Source organism: Scyliorhinus canicula, chromosome 1 (assembly GCF_902713615.1).
Source record: "Scyliorhinus canicula chromosome 1, sScyCan1.1, whole genome shotgun sequence".
NCBI classification, from domain to species: Eukaryota; Metazoa; Chordata; class Chondrichthyes; order Carcharhiniformes; family Scyliorhinidae; genus Scyliorhinus; species Scyliorhinus canicula.
In genome coordinates, this window is record NC_052146.1 from 161757083 (window position 1) to 161771883 (window position 14801).

Sequence of the window (14801 nt, forward strand, 5' to 3'; positions counted from 1 at the left end):
AGAGGGAAGTATAAAACTGGCATTCCACCCAGTGAGTTCAGTTAAAATTATCTAACTGCACCCAAAGGTAAGAACAGAGTTTCCACAATGGTTTAATTAATTTTCAGTCATCGCTTTCATTTGTCTTTAACATTCTGATTTACAGAAAGTCATGCATACAAGGAAGCGTCACTCAGAACTCTATCATGAACTAAACCAGAAATTCCATACCTTGGACAGATTCCGAGATCCCAAACCCTCAGGATTTAAGGTAATTGTTTTATTGAGAAAGGTTAATGTGCCTCAGAATTCAGCATGTCCTTATTCTTTATTTTGAATTTTATTAGTAGTGTTTTGCTAAATTATGATGTAGGTTATGATTATGAGTTAGGCTAACTGCCTTTCACCTGAGGAAGGAGCTGCGCTCCGAAAGCTCGTGTTTGAACCAAACCTGTTGGACTTTAACCTGGTGTTGTAAGACTTCTTACTGTTGCTAAATTATATCAGAGGCCTGCTATGAATGATAATCATGTGGTTTCAATCTAGACTTTAATCATGACAAAACTTCACCAACATTCGGTAGGTGAGGGTATTCATTATACTAGCACTGTTCTTGAACAAATGCTTCAATTACTCAAACAAATTGACCTCTGTTCTTTTAAAATAGGGATGAAAATCTAAAATATATTAGAAGTCTTGTGTATCCTTATACTTGGTGCCATATTTTCCTTTTCAATTTCTGTCTACATTTAAAATGGAAGCTGCTCCTGTAAACTTGTCACACCATAATTAAACCTCCGTTTGTGGAGACCAGTACTAAACGGCGCTTATCCGAGGTCTCTGAGGCAAAGGGGGTTGAATCCCAATGCCTCAGGTATCTCAGGAATCTGCACATTAGAGTTAGGCTAAATGCCTCGCTCTAATATACAGATTTGCCAAAAAGTGTTCCCGCCCATTGTGGGTGGGATTCACGTTGCAGCATCTTCCGAGATTGTGTTGAATCTTGCGAGGCGTTGCGTGCCGGGTAGATCCCAGGAGCAGGGTCTCCCAGCTTTCAACGGCAGCAAGTTGCTTTTCCGGCGCAGCGTGGCCGTAGGATCGTGCCCAGCGCTTCAGAGCATTTTGAAATGTCCAAGCATTTCAAAAGGCAATTGTATTGGTACTTCAGGGAAACAAACCTGCAGGGCTATGGGGATAAAGTAGAATAACAGAACTGACTGAACTACTCTACAATGACATGGTTTAAATGGGCCGAATGACCTTCTTTGCCATAATGACTCCTTAATTCTCAGACTCCAATACATTGGGCTTTTGGAACAATTAACTGGAACAAACACATGCATTTATCAAAATTGGGAATGAAGTCCTGCCCAGTGTGAATACTTTGTGCAATATCCATTATATAACAGCAGGTGGGGAGTGGGTGTAGCGAAGGTAGGCGGGACCAGAGGAGAAGATGTAGTGGAGAAAGGACATGGTGGGGAGGATCAACAACAAAGGGTGGAGAGAAGCAGGAACGGATTAGGGGTGCCTGGCGGAGGTCCAACAGGGAAGGGTGGAAAGTTGTCCTGGGAAGGAAGCCAGCCTGTGCAGGACATGTTAGAAGGGAAAGCATGTCACGCATCGCTTTGTCACGTTAGGGTAGTCGAAGGACTCTCTGGGCAGTGAATGTCTTCGACGGATGTGTTTAAAGGTGTCGTTCGTGAGTTACTAAATTTGGTCCCAGGGGTTTGAAGGAGGGTATTGTGACAGGGTACAGTCACAATCAGAGGAGGATGTAGGTGGAAGTGCAAGGCATATGGAGCAGGGGGTAATGGATGGTCTCATGGGGTATGGTCTCAGCAATTCAGGATGCAGCTGGTCTCAAGAACAGGAGGGGTCAGGGGGCATGGATATGTCATCAGTGAAGGGAACAGTGAGGACATCACGAATGTCAGCATAAATAATAATGGGTCCAAGCTAATGGGGGTTACAGAAAGGAAAGGAATTAGGAACTGGTAATTGTGGAGGAGGATGGGGATAGCTTGGTTTTCTTTTATTTGTTCATGGGATGTGGGTGTCGCTGGCTGGACCAGCATTTATTATTCATCCCAGAGGGTATTTAAGAGTAAACCACATTGCTCTGGATCTATAGGCCTGACCAGCTAAGGAGGGTGTCAGAGGGGAGGGTAGAATGTGTTGGAAGTGCTTCCAAACTCCAAACACACCACCTTCAATACGTAAAAGTTGCTGAGGAGTTACTGAAATCACATGAGCAATCAATATGGGAGCAGTCTCAGAACCAGTGAGAGGATTTCATGATTCATTATTTGGGGCAAGTGAAGGGGCACCTCTTAGTTATTAGTTCACTCTATGGGGACGCTGGCTCAGCTACGCAATGCTCTTGGGCGGGATTCTCCAGTACCGACGGCGAAATCACATTTGGCGATCAGCCGGAGAATCCACATTTGTGTCGAAATCGGGGGCTTTTGCAATGCTCCGCCCCCTCCAAAACGGCATACTCGCACCGTCTGAACGGCCTCAGGACATTACCTGAGGCCATTCCCCCGATTCTCCGTCCCCGATGGGCCAAGTTCCCGTCGGTGTGTGGCGCATGTGGGTATTTTTTTTCGGGAACCTGGCGAAGCGACTGTGGACTAAGTCCAGCCTCCACAGTCAGAGGGGGGATGGGGCTGGGAGCCTATCCGTGGGCAGGAGGTGCTTTGGTGGGGGCTGGGGACACTGGTGGGGGTGGGCCACGGGAGGCGAGCCTGGCCAAAGGGATCCCTATTTGGCAGGACAGGTACGCGTGTGGCCGGCTCCATGTTGCACGGCACAGCCACCGTGTGCATGCGCAGCAGCGGACCCGGCAATTCTCCAGCGTATCCGCAGCTAGAGTCAGGGGCTCCACACTGCGTGCCTGCTCGCCCCCCAACAGACGGAGGATTGGTGGCCGCTTCTTCTGTCGTAAAACGCCACCGTTCCCACGCCGGCTTCAGCACATAGTCTCCCAAATGGAGAATCCAGCCCAAGTGTTTCAAAACTCAATAAATCAGCATTGCTTAATGACTAATAGGCTGCATTTCAGCGCGAATCCATCAAAATCTGGAGCTGGCATTGATTCTGTGCATGAGCCATTTGCTGCTGTCAGGTGAATTCTTCCAAGGGGCACTGCTGGTGGACAGTAATAAACTCCCAACCCCAAACTTACGTGCTCTCTGGTAATTGGTCACGGCTGAGAAGGGTTCATGCGGTCAGTCTTTCTATCGGTGGTCTTTCTATAAAGTCTCAAGGGTAATGCAGCAAACTGAAGTGTCTCAGGGAGCATTCCCGCACATGGCTATCATCACCCTGGTCAATGTGCAATGTCTCCCTGCACAGTCATTTATGAATGAAAAAGAACACCCATCACTGGTCCTCCACAGTTCTTCTCTATGGGTGCGGTGGGGATGCCTCTGTTTAGACAGAGGCCTGATAAAGGACATAGTTCTGGCCTTTTGATCCTTTTTATTTGTCCAAGGATGTAGTTACTCACATCTACTAGCTTCTCCAGGGCGAGTTGCTGTCTTCAGGACTAGAGGGATATTCAATGCCAGTGGCATTGAAGGATGCTACCTCCTTCTACTTTTTTGTCAGTGAATCCTTCCACTGGGGATATGTGTGTTGCTGACTGTGTCACCGTACATGCACCCAGAAGGTCACCGATGCCCTGTTCAGGAGAGCACACCAATTTGTCTGATTCTGCCTCGATCGCAAAAGCGAAGCTACAAGAACTTTGGAATTTGCAATATTCTCAGATTTCTCACATTTGCAGGGTGCGATTTACTGCACACATGTGGCCTTGAGAGCTCCCTGGCCTTTCACATCAATTCCACTCTTGGAACTTGCAGCTCATTTGTGATCACAGAAAGCAAATCCTGCATGTTTTTGCTCAGGAACTCTCAAATCACGTACATTAAGCTACTCCTATGGGTGCCACAGGTTTAGGGAGGACTTTGGCAATTTCAGGGCTGACCCCTCAAAGGCAAGGGATATCCCCAGACGACATGGCAGATGATGCCAGTTTACTCTCTGCAGAGTGCTGCTGAGGAGAGCGACAATGATGTACATGCCCCCACCAGATCAGTGATTGAGTAGACTATATGCATCCTAAAGATGAGATTCAGAAGGTTGGTTGGGGCTCTCCAATATTCACTACAGAGCGTAACCCAGATTATCATTGTCTGCTGCATCCTATGCAACTACAGAGGAGGGATATTTTTCATGAGGGTTGTCATAATATACATCAGTATATCATGGTGCAGACACATACTGATGGACACACACAGGGACCAATCAACATGCACAAACACCGCAGCCAATCACCAGTTAGAATACACACACTATAAAGGCAGAGGGCACCACGGTTCCCGCTCATTCTGGGTGCTGCCTCTCAGTGGGACAAGAACTCATCAAGTCTAGCACAGATTCACACCACGTGCTGAGAGCGTCAACTGGTTTGGACAAGGCTTAGGTCTCTAGTCTTTAAATTAGCATCATTTAAACCCGCAGTTCTCGTGTGTCAGTTAGTTAGTCGTTAGTTAATAAAATTGAGTTGAACCTTCCTCAGTGTTGGTTGTACATGGTCATCTCTCAAGTCTACACTAGCCAACACTTCAAGGGTGGCATGGAAAGTGACATGTTTCCTCTAATGAAGAGGATAGTGCTTACGAGGGCCAGTATGTCACTGATGCAAATGCAGAGGCCACAGCAGTAGAATGATGAGTAAGTCATGTCCATGACAATCTGCTAGCTACCAGATTCCAAGTTCCAAGTTGATTTCTGAGAGTTAAATTAAATAGTACCATTTACCATATGCCCTGATAAAAGCAAATTACTGCAGACGCTTGAATCTGGGGCGGAATTCTCTGACCCTCCGCAGGGTCGGGGAATCGCCTGGGGCCTTCATAAATCCCACCCTAGCCGTGGCCGGAGTTCTCTGCCACCCGGGAATCGGCGGGGGCGGGAATCACGCCGCGCCGGTCGGCGAACCCCCCGCGGCGATTCTCCAGCCCGCAATGGCCCGAAGTCCTGCCGCTGTCAGGCCTCTCCCGCCGACGTGGTTTAAACCACCTCTATGGTGGCGGGAGCAGGCGGCGCAAGCGGGTCCCGGGGGGGGGGAGCGGGGCGATCAGACCCCGGGGTGCCCCCACGGTGGCCTGGCCCGCGATTGGGGCCCACCGATCGGCGGGCGGGCCAGTGCCGTGGGGGCACTTTTTTTTCCGCCACAGCCTCCGCCATGACGGAGGCGGAAGAGACCCCCCTACCGCGCATGCGCCGGGATGACGTCAGCGCCCGCTGACGCTCCGGCGCATGTGAGGCCTCACACTGGCCGGTGAAGGCCTTTCGGCCAGCCATTCGCACCGGCTGGCGGGGCGGAAAGGCCGCTCGCGCCAGTCGGCGGGGCGCCAACCCCTCCGGCGCAGGCCTAGCCCCTAAAGGTGCGGAGAATTCCGTATCTTTGGGGAGGCCCGATTCCGGAGTGGTTGGCGCCACTCCGCTATGCCGGGACCCCCCGCCCCGCCGGCTAGGGGAGAATCCGCCCCTGAAACCAAAGAGAAAATGCTGGAAAATCTCAGCAAGTCTAGGGAGACGAAGGAGCTAATGTTTCGAATCCAGATGACCCTTTGTCAAAGCTGCCCTGATGGTACTTTGATCATTTGCATGCACAAAACTGTGCTAAAATGCAGAAAACTGGCATTAATTAGGCACATTAATACCTGCACGGCATTTCCTTCTCCTGCGATCTCAAGTAGAATAGTAATTTGGAAGGATGTTGCCCTTGGCTGGGGTGTCTAAAACCAATCTCAGAATAAGGGGTAGATCATTTAGGACTCAGATGAGAAGGAAATTCTTCACTCAGAGGGGGATTAGTCTTTGAAATTCTCTGGCTCAGAGGGATGTGAAGGCTCAATCATTATGTTTGTTCAAGACTGCGATTGATAGACTTTGCATTGAAAACATCAAGGGATATGGGGATTGAGCAAGAAGATGATGTTGAAGTAGATCAGCCATGATCTCAATTGAATAACAGTGAACTTGAAGGGCCAAATGGCCTACCCCTGTTCCAATTGTTCATTCATTTTTATTTCACCCATGCCCTCACAAAGGCTGTGTGCGTGACAGCTTGGAAACTGTTGAAATTCTGAAGTCACCATGTATGCACTCGTGTCACACCTGCTCCCAAAGGGATCAGCTCATTCAGGCAGAGCCAGATAGATCAAACAAAGACAATCAATCTCTGTCTTGAAATCAGCAATTAATTCCCAGCAGCCTTTTGTGGAGTGAGTTCGAAATTTCCACCAGTTTGCTTGTGAAAAGTTCTTCCTGATCTACCTCCAAAATTCCCCAGCTTTAATTTTCACATGTTGATTTCCCTCGCCAAGAAATTACCTCTCTGTATCTATGCTTTGTATACCAGATCCCTTGAGATAAAAGCAAATATTTCACGCGCCTTTTCAATTAGTGTTAAGGAAGTGACCCCTCCGTCCCCCGTCCCCCACTCCGTCCCAGGCTTTGCCCTCCCATTCATGACTTTGCAAACCCTGCTGGAAATCGCATGTGAAGACATCAGGTGGACTTGGCTCTGATGCCCACTGTCTCAATTCAATTTGGGAACATAGGGGAAATAGAACGACATCATTGAAACATGCAATGCATAATTCCAATTGTCTTGTGTCATTCAGACTTCAGTGTGATGCATAGATGTCAATATTTTCTGTTTTATTTTCTTTCACAGCAAGAGAAGCAATGTAGCATTTCCTCAGCAGAAGCTGAAAAGAGCACGCCAACTGTAAGTGTAACAGGGCAGCTATTCTAGCTACAGTGTTGGGAATGAATACTGGGCACCTGATAATTTGAAGGAACCAAACTGGGTACTCCAAGCTCTTCGATGAACATTTCTGTACACATACACAAAAATACAAAGGTCAGCATGCAGGAGGTTATAGAAACTGCTGGTATACAGAGGCAGGGGCTATTAAATGAAGACTGGAAATGCAGGAATGCAGATAATCAAGGGGAGGGATTATGGGTACTCAGTTTAAAGTGGTTTGTCCATCAAGAGCAGTGTTTTACCCAAACTGGTTATTGTGATGTAGAGTTGATCACAAGACAGGGTCACTCTGTGAGGGATGTACCTATTGGGCTGAATTTTATGCTAACCTGCCACTGGGTTTGAAGGTGAGATGCATGTAAAATCCAGTGGGTGACTTGCCCGCTGCCTACCCGCCTTCCCCGACCAGTATGAAATTTTATTGAGTGGAGGGGGGAGGCTTCAGACAACCCATCCAATCTATAAGCCTAATGAGTATCTTCAGTAGCCAATTAATGACAATTTTAGGTCATCATCCCTCCTCTTCCAGCATTTTAGCCATGACAGGAGGAGCCCCATTGCATGCAGGAAGCCCAGCAGCTTTAGCTGTATGAGCTGGCATCAGGAAAGATGGAAAGGGCCTCCTTTCTATAGAATAAATGCAGTGTCAATTTAGGAGGCTATTTAGCCCATCGAATCTGCAACGACACTCTGAAAGAGCATCCTAACTCGATCCATTCCCCTGCCCTATCCGCATAACCCCACCGAACCTGCATATCTTTGGACTGGGGGAGCTTCCTTCAATTCTGTCTTCATCTTCTCGACCCAGAAATAAGAAAATTGATCATTCACGTGCTAAACCATAATACAGAGGAGCAGAGGAGTCTGCAATTATGGTTGATATGGTTCTCATCCCCATTCTTCTGCCTTCTCCCCATAAATCCTGATCCCTTAATTAATCAAGAACCGTTCTATCCCTGTCTTAAAGACACTCGGTGACTAGTCAGTAAAATATCAAGCTAGTTTTACTCATGGAAAATGGCACCACGTGTCATGCAAGCTATTCTGGACAAGTCTTAGGAAGTGAAGCTATTGACATCAATACTGGAAAGCTTGGTGTTAATTAGACAGACCTCCTAGTCCGGAACAGGGATCTCAGTGACAGTAATGCCTATAGAGAAAAAAGGGGTGAAATTTAACAAAACCAGGGTCACTGAAATGAGAGACTGAGTTGGAAATATTCTGTTCGCAGGAACAAACAACACCTGTGGAGCAATCATGGGACAACTTCAAGACTACAGCATCCAACACACTTCATTTTGACACCCAGGAAAATTTAGAACTTCATTCGCCAGAATGGGAAGCATCTGGCTCAATTCCTCTGGATACATCTGAAGGAGACTTTCAAACCGAAGTTTAAAGTGGAATCAGAGGTAAAAACAAACTGAATAACAGAAACAACAAGCTTCAAATATATATTTTCACACATGCTTTCGGAAGAATATTTTGTGTGTTGAATTCCTGAATATTCTTTGAATTGTTGTCAACAAATCCTCATTTCTCAATCAGAAAAGTGGAATTCTCCTGCACCTCTTATTTTCAACTTTCTCACTGCGACTGATCGGTGAGACTGCGAGACTGAATCTGTGAAACTACATCCCAGACCTACATACTGAAGACTCTACTTCCCATGTGATTTTCTTTTGATGTGCGTGTGTGAAACCCACAACCCTAAAAGGATTCGGGCACTAAATCGCTAGTTGACAAAAATAAGTTCTAAGTTGAAGTTAATTTTCAGTCATTGTTTTTGTCTCACTATCTTATGTTGAGAAAGACAATCAAGCAACAGTAAATTTTGAGAATACTTTGTATTTGCTTTGTTGGTCACAGCTCTGCAGCAGTTGTTCTCTTTGTGAAGGCTGTGACTCATGACCTGGATTTTGCAATAGCTGCTGCTTCTGTCGACTTTTCCTTTATCATTTGCTGCTCCCCATATCCAATAATACTACTTTGTCCAATTACTTTGAAAATGGACCAAGGGGGGTAATTACGTGAGGCTCTGAGCTCAGTGTGAAGCCACACAAGATGCGATAACAGGTCGCAGTGAGATCAGTGACATTATACTGCAATTGTCTTGATCATATCCATGTCCCTTATGTTTCTTTTCCTCTGAGGGAACAGTCTCACAAAATTACCTCTGTGCACATTTATGTTGGAGACAGAACTAATAGGTACAGCAACAGAAAAACTGTGAGAGGAAATGTTTACCTAGCCTGTCTGTCAATAAACTAGAGTTAAAGGGCAGGCTAGTTTTACAGCCCGTCATTGAAACCACGAAAGAGCAGCAAGCAGACGGTAAAACCAGAATTCTACCTGATCCCATGCATGTCTCGCCTGCCAGTTAAGTTAATGTGACTCCCAGTGGAGGTGTCTCTGCAGAGCATACTCCAATAATCATAAAATAATTTTATAAATCTTATCATATCACTTCCCATTAGAAGGGCCCATGGTCGGAAATATTGTGCCCTTTTTATAAATAAATGCAGATTTTCTTTTCCTCCACAAGTTCTTGACACTTAAAAAATATTCACGGATCCTTTGTAACATCACTCATGGGGGAATCAGTTAGAAAAGGGGTGTGTGCAGAGGTTTGGATATGGGGGGTGGATCATATTACCAGTGAACAGATTTGTTGGATGATGTTTATGAGAGATGTGCTCAGAGATGGTGAAGTAAATTTTTATTATTTGTTTTTAGAAAATTTGATCCAATTAGGTTTTTATTCTGTGCAGATATTTCATAGATACACACAATGAATGCAACACATTTCCATATTATAAATATATATATATATATATATATATAGGTCTTGCATTTAGCACATGTATGCTGCACCTCCAAGTGTCACATATGAAAGTGTACAGCACACCTGTACCTGATTAATTGCAATATGATTTTCATGAACTACCAACAAATCATAACTGAACAGGCCAATAAGTAGTAAGTAGGGACAAGAACGATTGATCAAGACAGCAGGCATAAAGAAGGTATCAATAAAAATCATAACCAATGGAACCTTTCAAAAGCATTTTAATTTTTTTTTGAATACTCACTTGATTTGTTGGCTGCATCAGAATCATAAAAATACAAATGGGGAAATTAATTTTAGCATGGCCAATCTATCTAACGTGCTCATCTTTGGACTGTGGGAGGAAACAAGGCACCCAGAGGAGACCCACGCAGATGCGGGGAGAAAGTGCAAACTCCACACAGACAGTTCCAAGGCCGGAATTAAACCTGGGTCCACGTCACTGTGAGACTGCAGTGCTAACCATTGTGCCCCACCCCCCTTGATGGGATTTAAATGCTATCAATGAGTTTAGACTGTGAAGTCTGAAATTGACATTTAAAATTTATTTTATTTCATCTCACCATGGCTCCTAAAGTCAGACGATGGTGGATACCAGTGAGTTGGCATGGAAGATGGAAGGGCAAAATGGGACAGGGCAGAGGGGGTTCATGGGGTCACATGAATTGACACTAAATTGGCACAGGCTCTATAACAGTCTATGAGAATGAGTGGAGTTAATGTATTGGTATGAGTTTGCATTCTGTTGGCATTGGGGCTGTGAAGGGCCAGAGGGATGAATGGTAGTGATAGGTTGGTATGGAGGATAGAGGGGCATGAGCTGCATTAGTCAGCATGGATGAAGCATTGGGAGTGTGTGGGGGCAAAGGGGTATGTGGCTTGAGGGCCAGGGAGCTATTTTTCATTGCAACCAGGACAAAATCCCACAACACCAAGGTAAACATTTTAAATTTACAACCTTATTTTTGTGGCTGCCCCCAAAATCTTTCCGAGATTGGCATGCTTGACTCCTGTCAGCACCCACCTCCCCAGAATGAAAATCTGAAGATTCCAAGCACTTTTGCCCAAATCCGGTTTCCTGGAATCAGGAATTTTCCTAACTTTGCGCTCCAGACACGGGAGGAAAAATTCCACCTGACTGTATCTTTCATTCTGAATACATTTTTCAGTGCATTTCCCAAATCTTGAAGCCAACTGGAATTCTGTTTTTTCAGCCAGAAATAAATCTCATTCATTCGACAGCAACATCCCTTCAGTGAACTTTACATCTAGCACTAGGATTTATTGTGCTTGTAAGTGCAGAATAAGAGTAGGGATGTTGGGGCTAGAAAAGTGGGAGTAAAACTAGAGAGGCATGCTGCCATACCATTTTGCCAGTGCTGGAGAAGGTGACAGAAGGTCCTTTCACCCACCTTGAGTCGCAAGTGGCTAATTACGGCCTTTTTTCTGCCGGCAGTGCCATTTTACCAGCGATTGTTGGGAGACTGCATTCCCCTGGGCCTGATGTTGGAACTGTCCTGATTGGGCTCTGTGAACAATATGCCACACCATCCTTGCCACCACCCCACACCCACACTAGCCGGAGAGACCCGACTGCTCCAGGTAACCCCAACACCACCTATTCCCAGATGGCTCCCATGTTCCTTGTCTCATCAAGGTGCAGTGTCAGCAATGGATGCTGCTCCAAGTGACACTGCTTGACTGAAGAGCTGTCAGCCCTCTGATAGATTAACATCTCTTGAAGGTGGCCTCTGGTCGCTTAAAATAAATTCTGTCGGCAGCTCATTAACTGTCTGATGGACATAAAAATGGCTGAGGCAGCATAGCTACTGTTTGCTTCATGTTATTTTTATCTGTAGTCTGATACTCATAGAATCAATATGGCATATTTGGTCTGTCATGCCTCTGCTGGCTCTTTGAAAGCACAATTTGGTTCCACATCCCCACTCTTTGTCTCTCGCTCTGTCAGTTCCTCATCCTCACTTATCTGTTTAACTCCCTTTGGTAATTAGTCATGTATCAACTTTTACCACCTTTTCAGATTCTGACAACTCCCCCAGTACAATTATTTCTCCCCCATCTCCCATATGGATCTTTTAATAATTTTAAATCTATCACCTCTAGTTATTGGCTTAGTTGCAGAGGAATATTTTTTCTTTAATGGTATGTTTTCTAAATATCTGAAAAGGAAGAATGTGCAGGGATATGGGGAGAGAGTGGGAAATGGCTGTACATGAATTGCTCCTAATAGGAGGGCCAACGTGGACACGATGAGCTGAATGGTGTTCTTTTGTGACGTCCCGTTGCTATGATTCTATGATACTCTTTCAAAATTCTTAATCTTGAAAACTTCTACAAGGTCATCTCTTAGCCTTCTGTCCGCCAAGGAGAACATGCCTACATTTTTTTAACTTTCCCTCATCAGTGAAGTCCATCATCCCTGGTAATATCCTGGAAATCTTCTTTCTGAGCCTGACCATTTCTGAGGTCTTTACATCTGAAGTGTGCTTCCATATTGTCCACAGTTATCTAGTGCAGCCTGAACATTGATTTACAAGGTGCTAGTATGATCTCTTTGCTTTGATATCCCATTCCTTTGTTTATAGACCCAAGTAAACTATCTGCTTTTTTTTGAGCTATGTTTATTGACACCAAGAATTCTCTGCTCACCTGCAATTTTCAAAGTGTGCCATTTATAGTATTCTGTCTTTTTGTATTAGTCCTCCGAAACATCTCCGCATTTAACTCCATTTGCCACACTTCTTCCCATCCCATCATATATTGAATATACTTAAGCAGCTAAAGGTACACAAGGCACTATCCTGTTTCACTTTCACTCTAATTCCTTGTTTTCACATGTCCAATGGCCTACAATCAGTGCTGTTTTTGAGCTATCAGCCTTTTTACGTAGTTGTGTCATTTGTTTTTTTGAAGCTGATCAGTTTTTGCTTGTATTCTAGGTTGCAATGGATGAGAAAAATATAATGATCTTGTAAAGTTTGTAATGTTTCTGCCTTTTATTGTATCGCAAACCTTATTCACTGGGCTAAGTTTCTCAACTTAATTAAAAACCAAGATAATATCCAAAAGGGTAGGTTTCCTGTGGTGAGTGACTCACCTAACTCCCCAGAGCCTTTTTTTCATCTTCAAGGTAAAGTCTGGATATGATAGAACACTCTCTACTTGCCTGGATGATTGCAGCTGCAAGAACATTCAACAGGTTCAACATCATCCAGGATGAAGCAGTCCCCTTTATCGACAGCCTATCCTTCGCCTTAAACACCCGCTCCTTCCATCACTGGTGTACCGTGGCTGCAGTGTGTTATCCACAGAATACTTTCCAGCAAATTGAATACGTTTCTTCAGCAACAACTCACAAAACCTCAACCACCACCATCTAGAAGGACAAGGGCAGCGGTTGCATGGGAACTGTACCACCTCCAAGTTCCCCTTTAGTCACACATCAGTCCCTTTTTCTGCATTTGCTTAGTATAATTCCTACCTGTTCAGTTATGTTTTGTTGCTTATGAATGTGAAACTGAGCCATTCGGGAGCAAGTACGGCAAAGATTTGCACATGTGCTGATGACTGGCCTGACTAGTGACATCCAAAGTGTAACAGAGAAATTATGTAACGGGCAAGACCTCTTCATATATATATATATATATATGGTGAGAGATAGATTTGATTTCAAGAACACATTGATGTGGAATGAACAGAAACTCTTTTTTTTTGGTATGTTTCAGACAATTTTGAAGAAATAGTAAACTAGATTGCTCCAGAGATCATTTGAAGACTGGAAACTATTAGAATTGACTGTGTGGTATTTTAGATTTCTTAATGCAATAAAGTAAATTGGATCACTACAGGAATAGTGTTGCTTGTTTTGAAAAGAAAACAATTACCCATGGAAAAGCTTTTTGTACCTATGGGGCATCTTTTTATATGGATTAAACAAAAGCAGGTCTTCCTTTCAACTGTCACAAAGTGCATGCACTTCTGTGACACTTGCACACATAAGTGGTACAGTAGCATAGTGGTTATCCTGGATCAGTAATCCAGAGGCCTAGACTAATGCTGAAGAGATGTGAGTTAATAACTCCTCGGTGGCAACTGGGTAATTGAAATTCAATTAAATAAATCTGAAATAAGAACATATGAAATAGCAAGAGCAGACATATGGCTGGATTCTCCGTCCCGCCGTGCCACATTTCTGTTTCACCCCCCCGGCGGGATGCTCCATTATGCCGGCAGGTCAATGGGTTTTCCCATTGTGGGGCAGCCCCACGGCGTCGGGAAACCCCCGGGCTGCCGGCAAAACGGAGCATCCCGCCGGCGGAGAATTCAGCCCATGGCCTCAGAAGCCTTCTCCGCAATTAAATACAATAATGGACGATCATCTGCCTAAAATCCACTTTACCACCTGCTTCCCATATCACTGATAAATGAGAAACATATCTATCCCAGCATTAAATATAGTTAATTATGAAGCATTCAAAACCATCTTGTTTAAAAATTCCGAAGTTTCACAACTCGCGGAGTCAAGGAATGTCTGCTATCTCAGTCCTAAATGCGCTAAACCTTATCCAAAGATTATGTTTCTACCCACCTGGGGGAAATAACCTTCCAGTGTCTTCCTTGGTAAACCCTTTTAGAAATCCTCTATGCTTCAATGAGATCACATCTCATTTTTCTAAACGGCAGTGGGTACTATCATCATAGGATAACTCTGACATACAAAGAACAAATCTAGTGAATGTAGTGATCTGTACATCTGTACATACATCTGCTCATACACCAGGGACTGCAGCACAGATGTAACAGTCACAGCACCACTAGAGGGCAGCATCAGTGACGGGTATAAAGAGTCCAACCCAAGGCAGGATCTGCCTCCTTGAGAAGCACAGGGTTAGTGAGCAGCAGCAGACAGAGACAGCTCAGTATAGGCAGTTTACCTTAACTTCACTGGTCATACCTCTTGACTGTTTTACATCTAGTTGAGCTCTGGAAGCAGAACAAACCCTTTGAATAAAGAGCTTGTGTTAACTGTAAGTCTTCAGTCTTCATTCAGACTTAGAGAATAACATTGTGAACATAGAACAATACAGCACAGTACAGGCC

At 44.8% G+C, this 14801-nt stretch overlaps 1 protein-coding gene across 11 annotated transcripts in view; it reads left to right on the plus strand.

The window, feature by feature from the left end:
- Nucleotides 1-13548, plus strand: part of adgrb2 (adhesion G protein-coupled receptor B2) — a 1298770-nt gene extending 1285222 nt beyond the window's left edge. For 10 of the 11 annotated variants that reach the window (XM_038801790.1, XM_038801834.1, XM_038801844.1 and 7 more), the window contains 3 exons: nucleotides 146-250; nucleotides 6737-6790; nucleotides 8064-13548. In XM_038801790.1, coding sequence (XP_038657718.1) covers nucleotides 146-250; nucleotides 6737-6790; nucleotides 8064-8231 — 327 coding nt within the window. In that variant the 3' untranslated portion in view covers nucleotides 8232-13548. The remainder of the gene's footprint in view (nucleotides 1-145; nucleotides 251-6736; nucleotides 6791-8063) is intronic. The other variant, XM_038801818.1, reaches the window with a different exon arrangement.
- Nucleotides 13549-14801: the final 1253 nt, after the last annotated feature.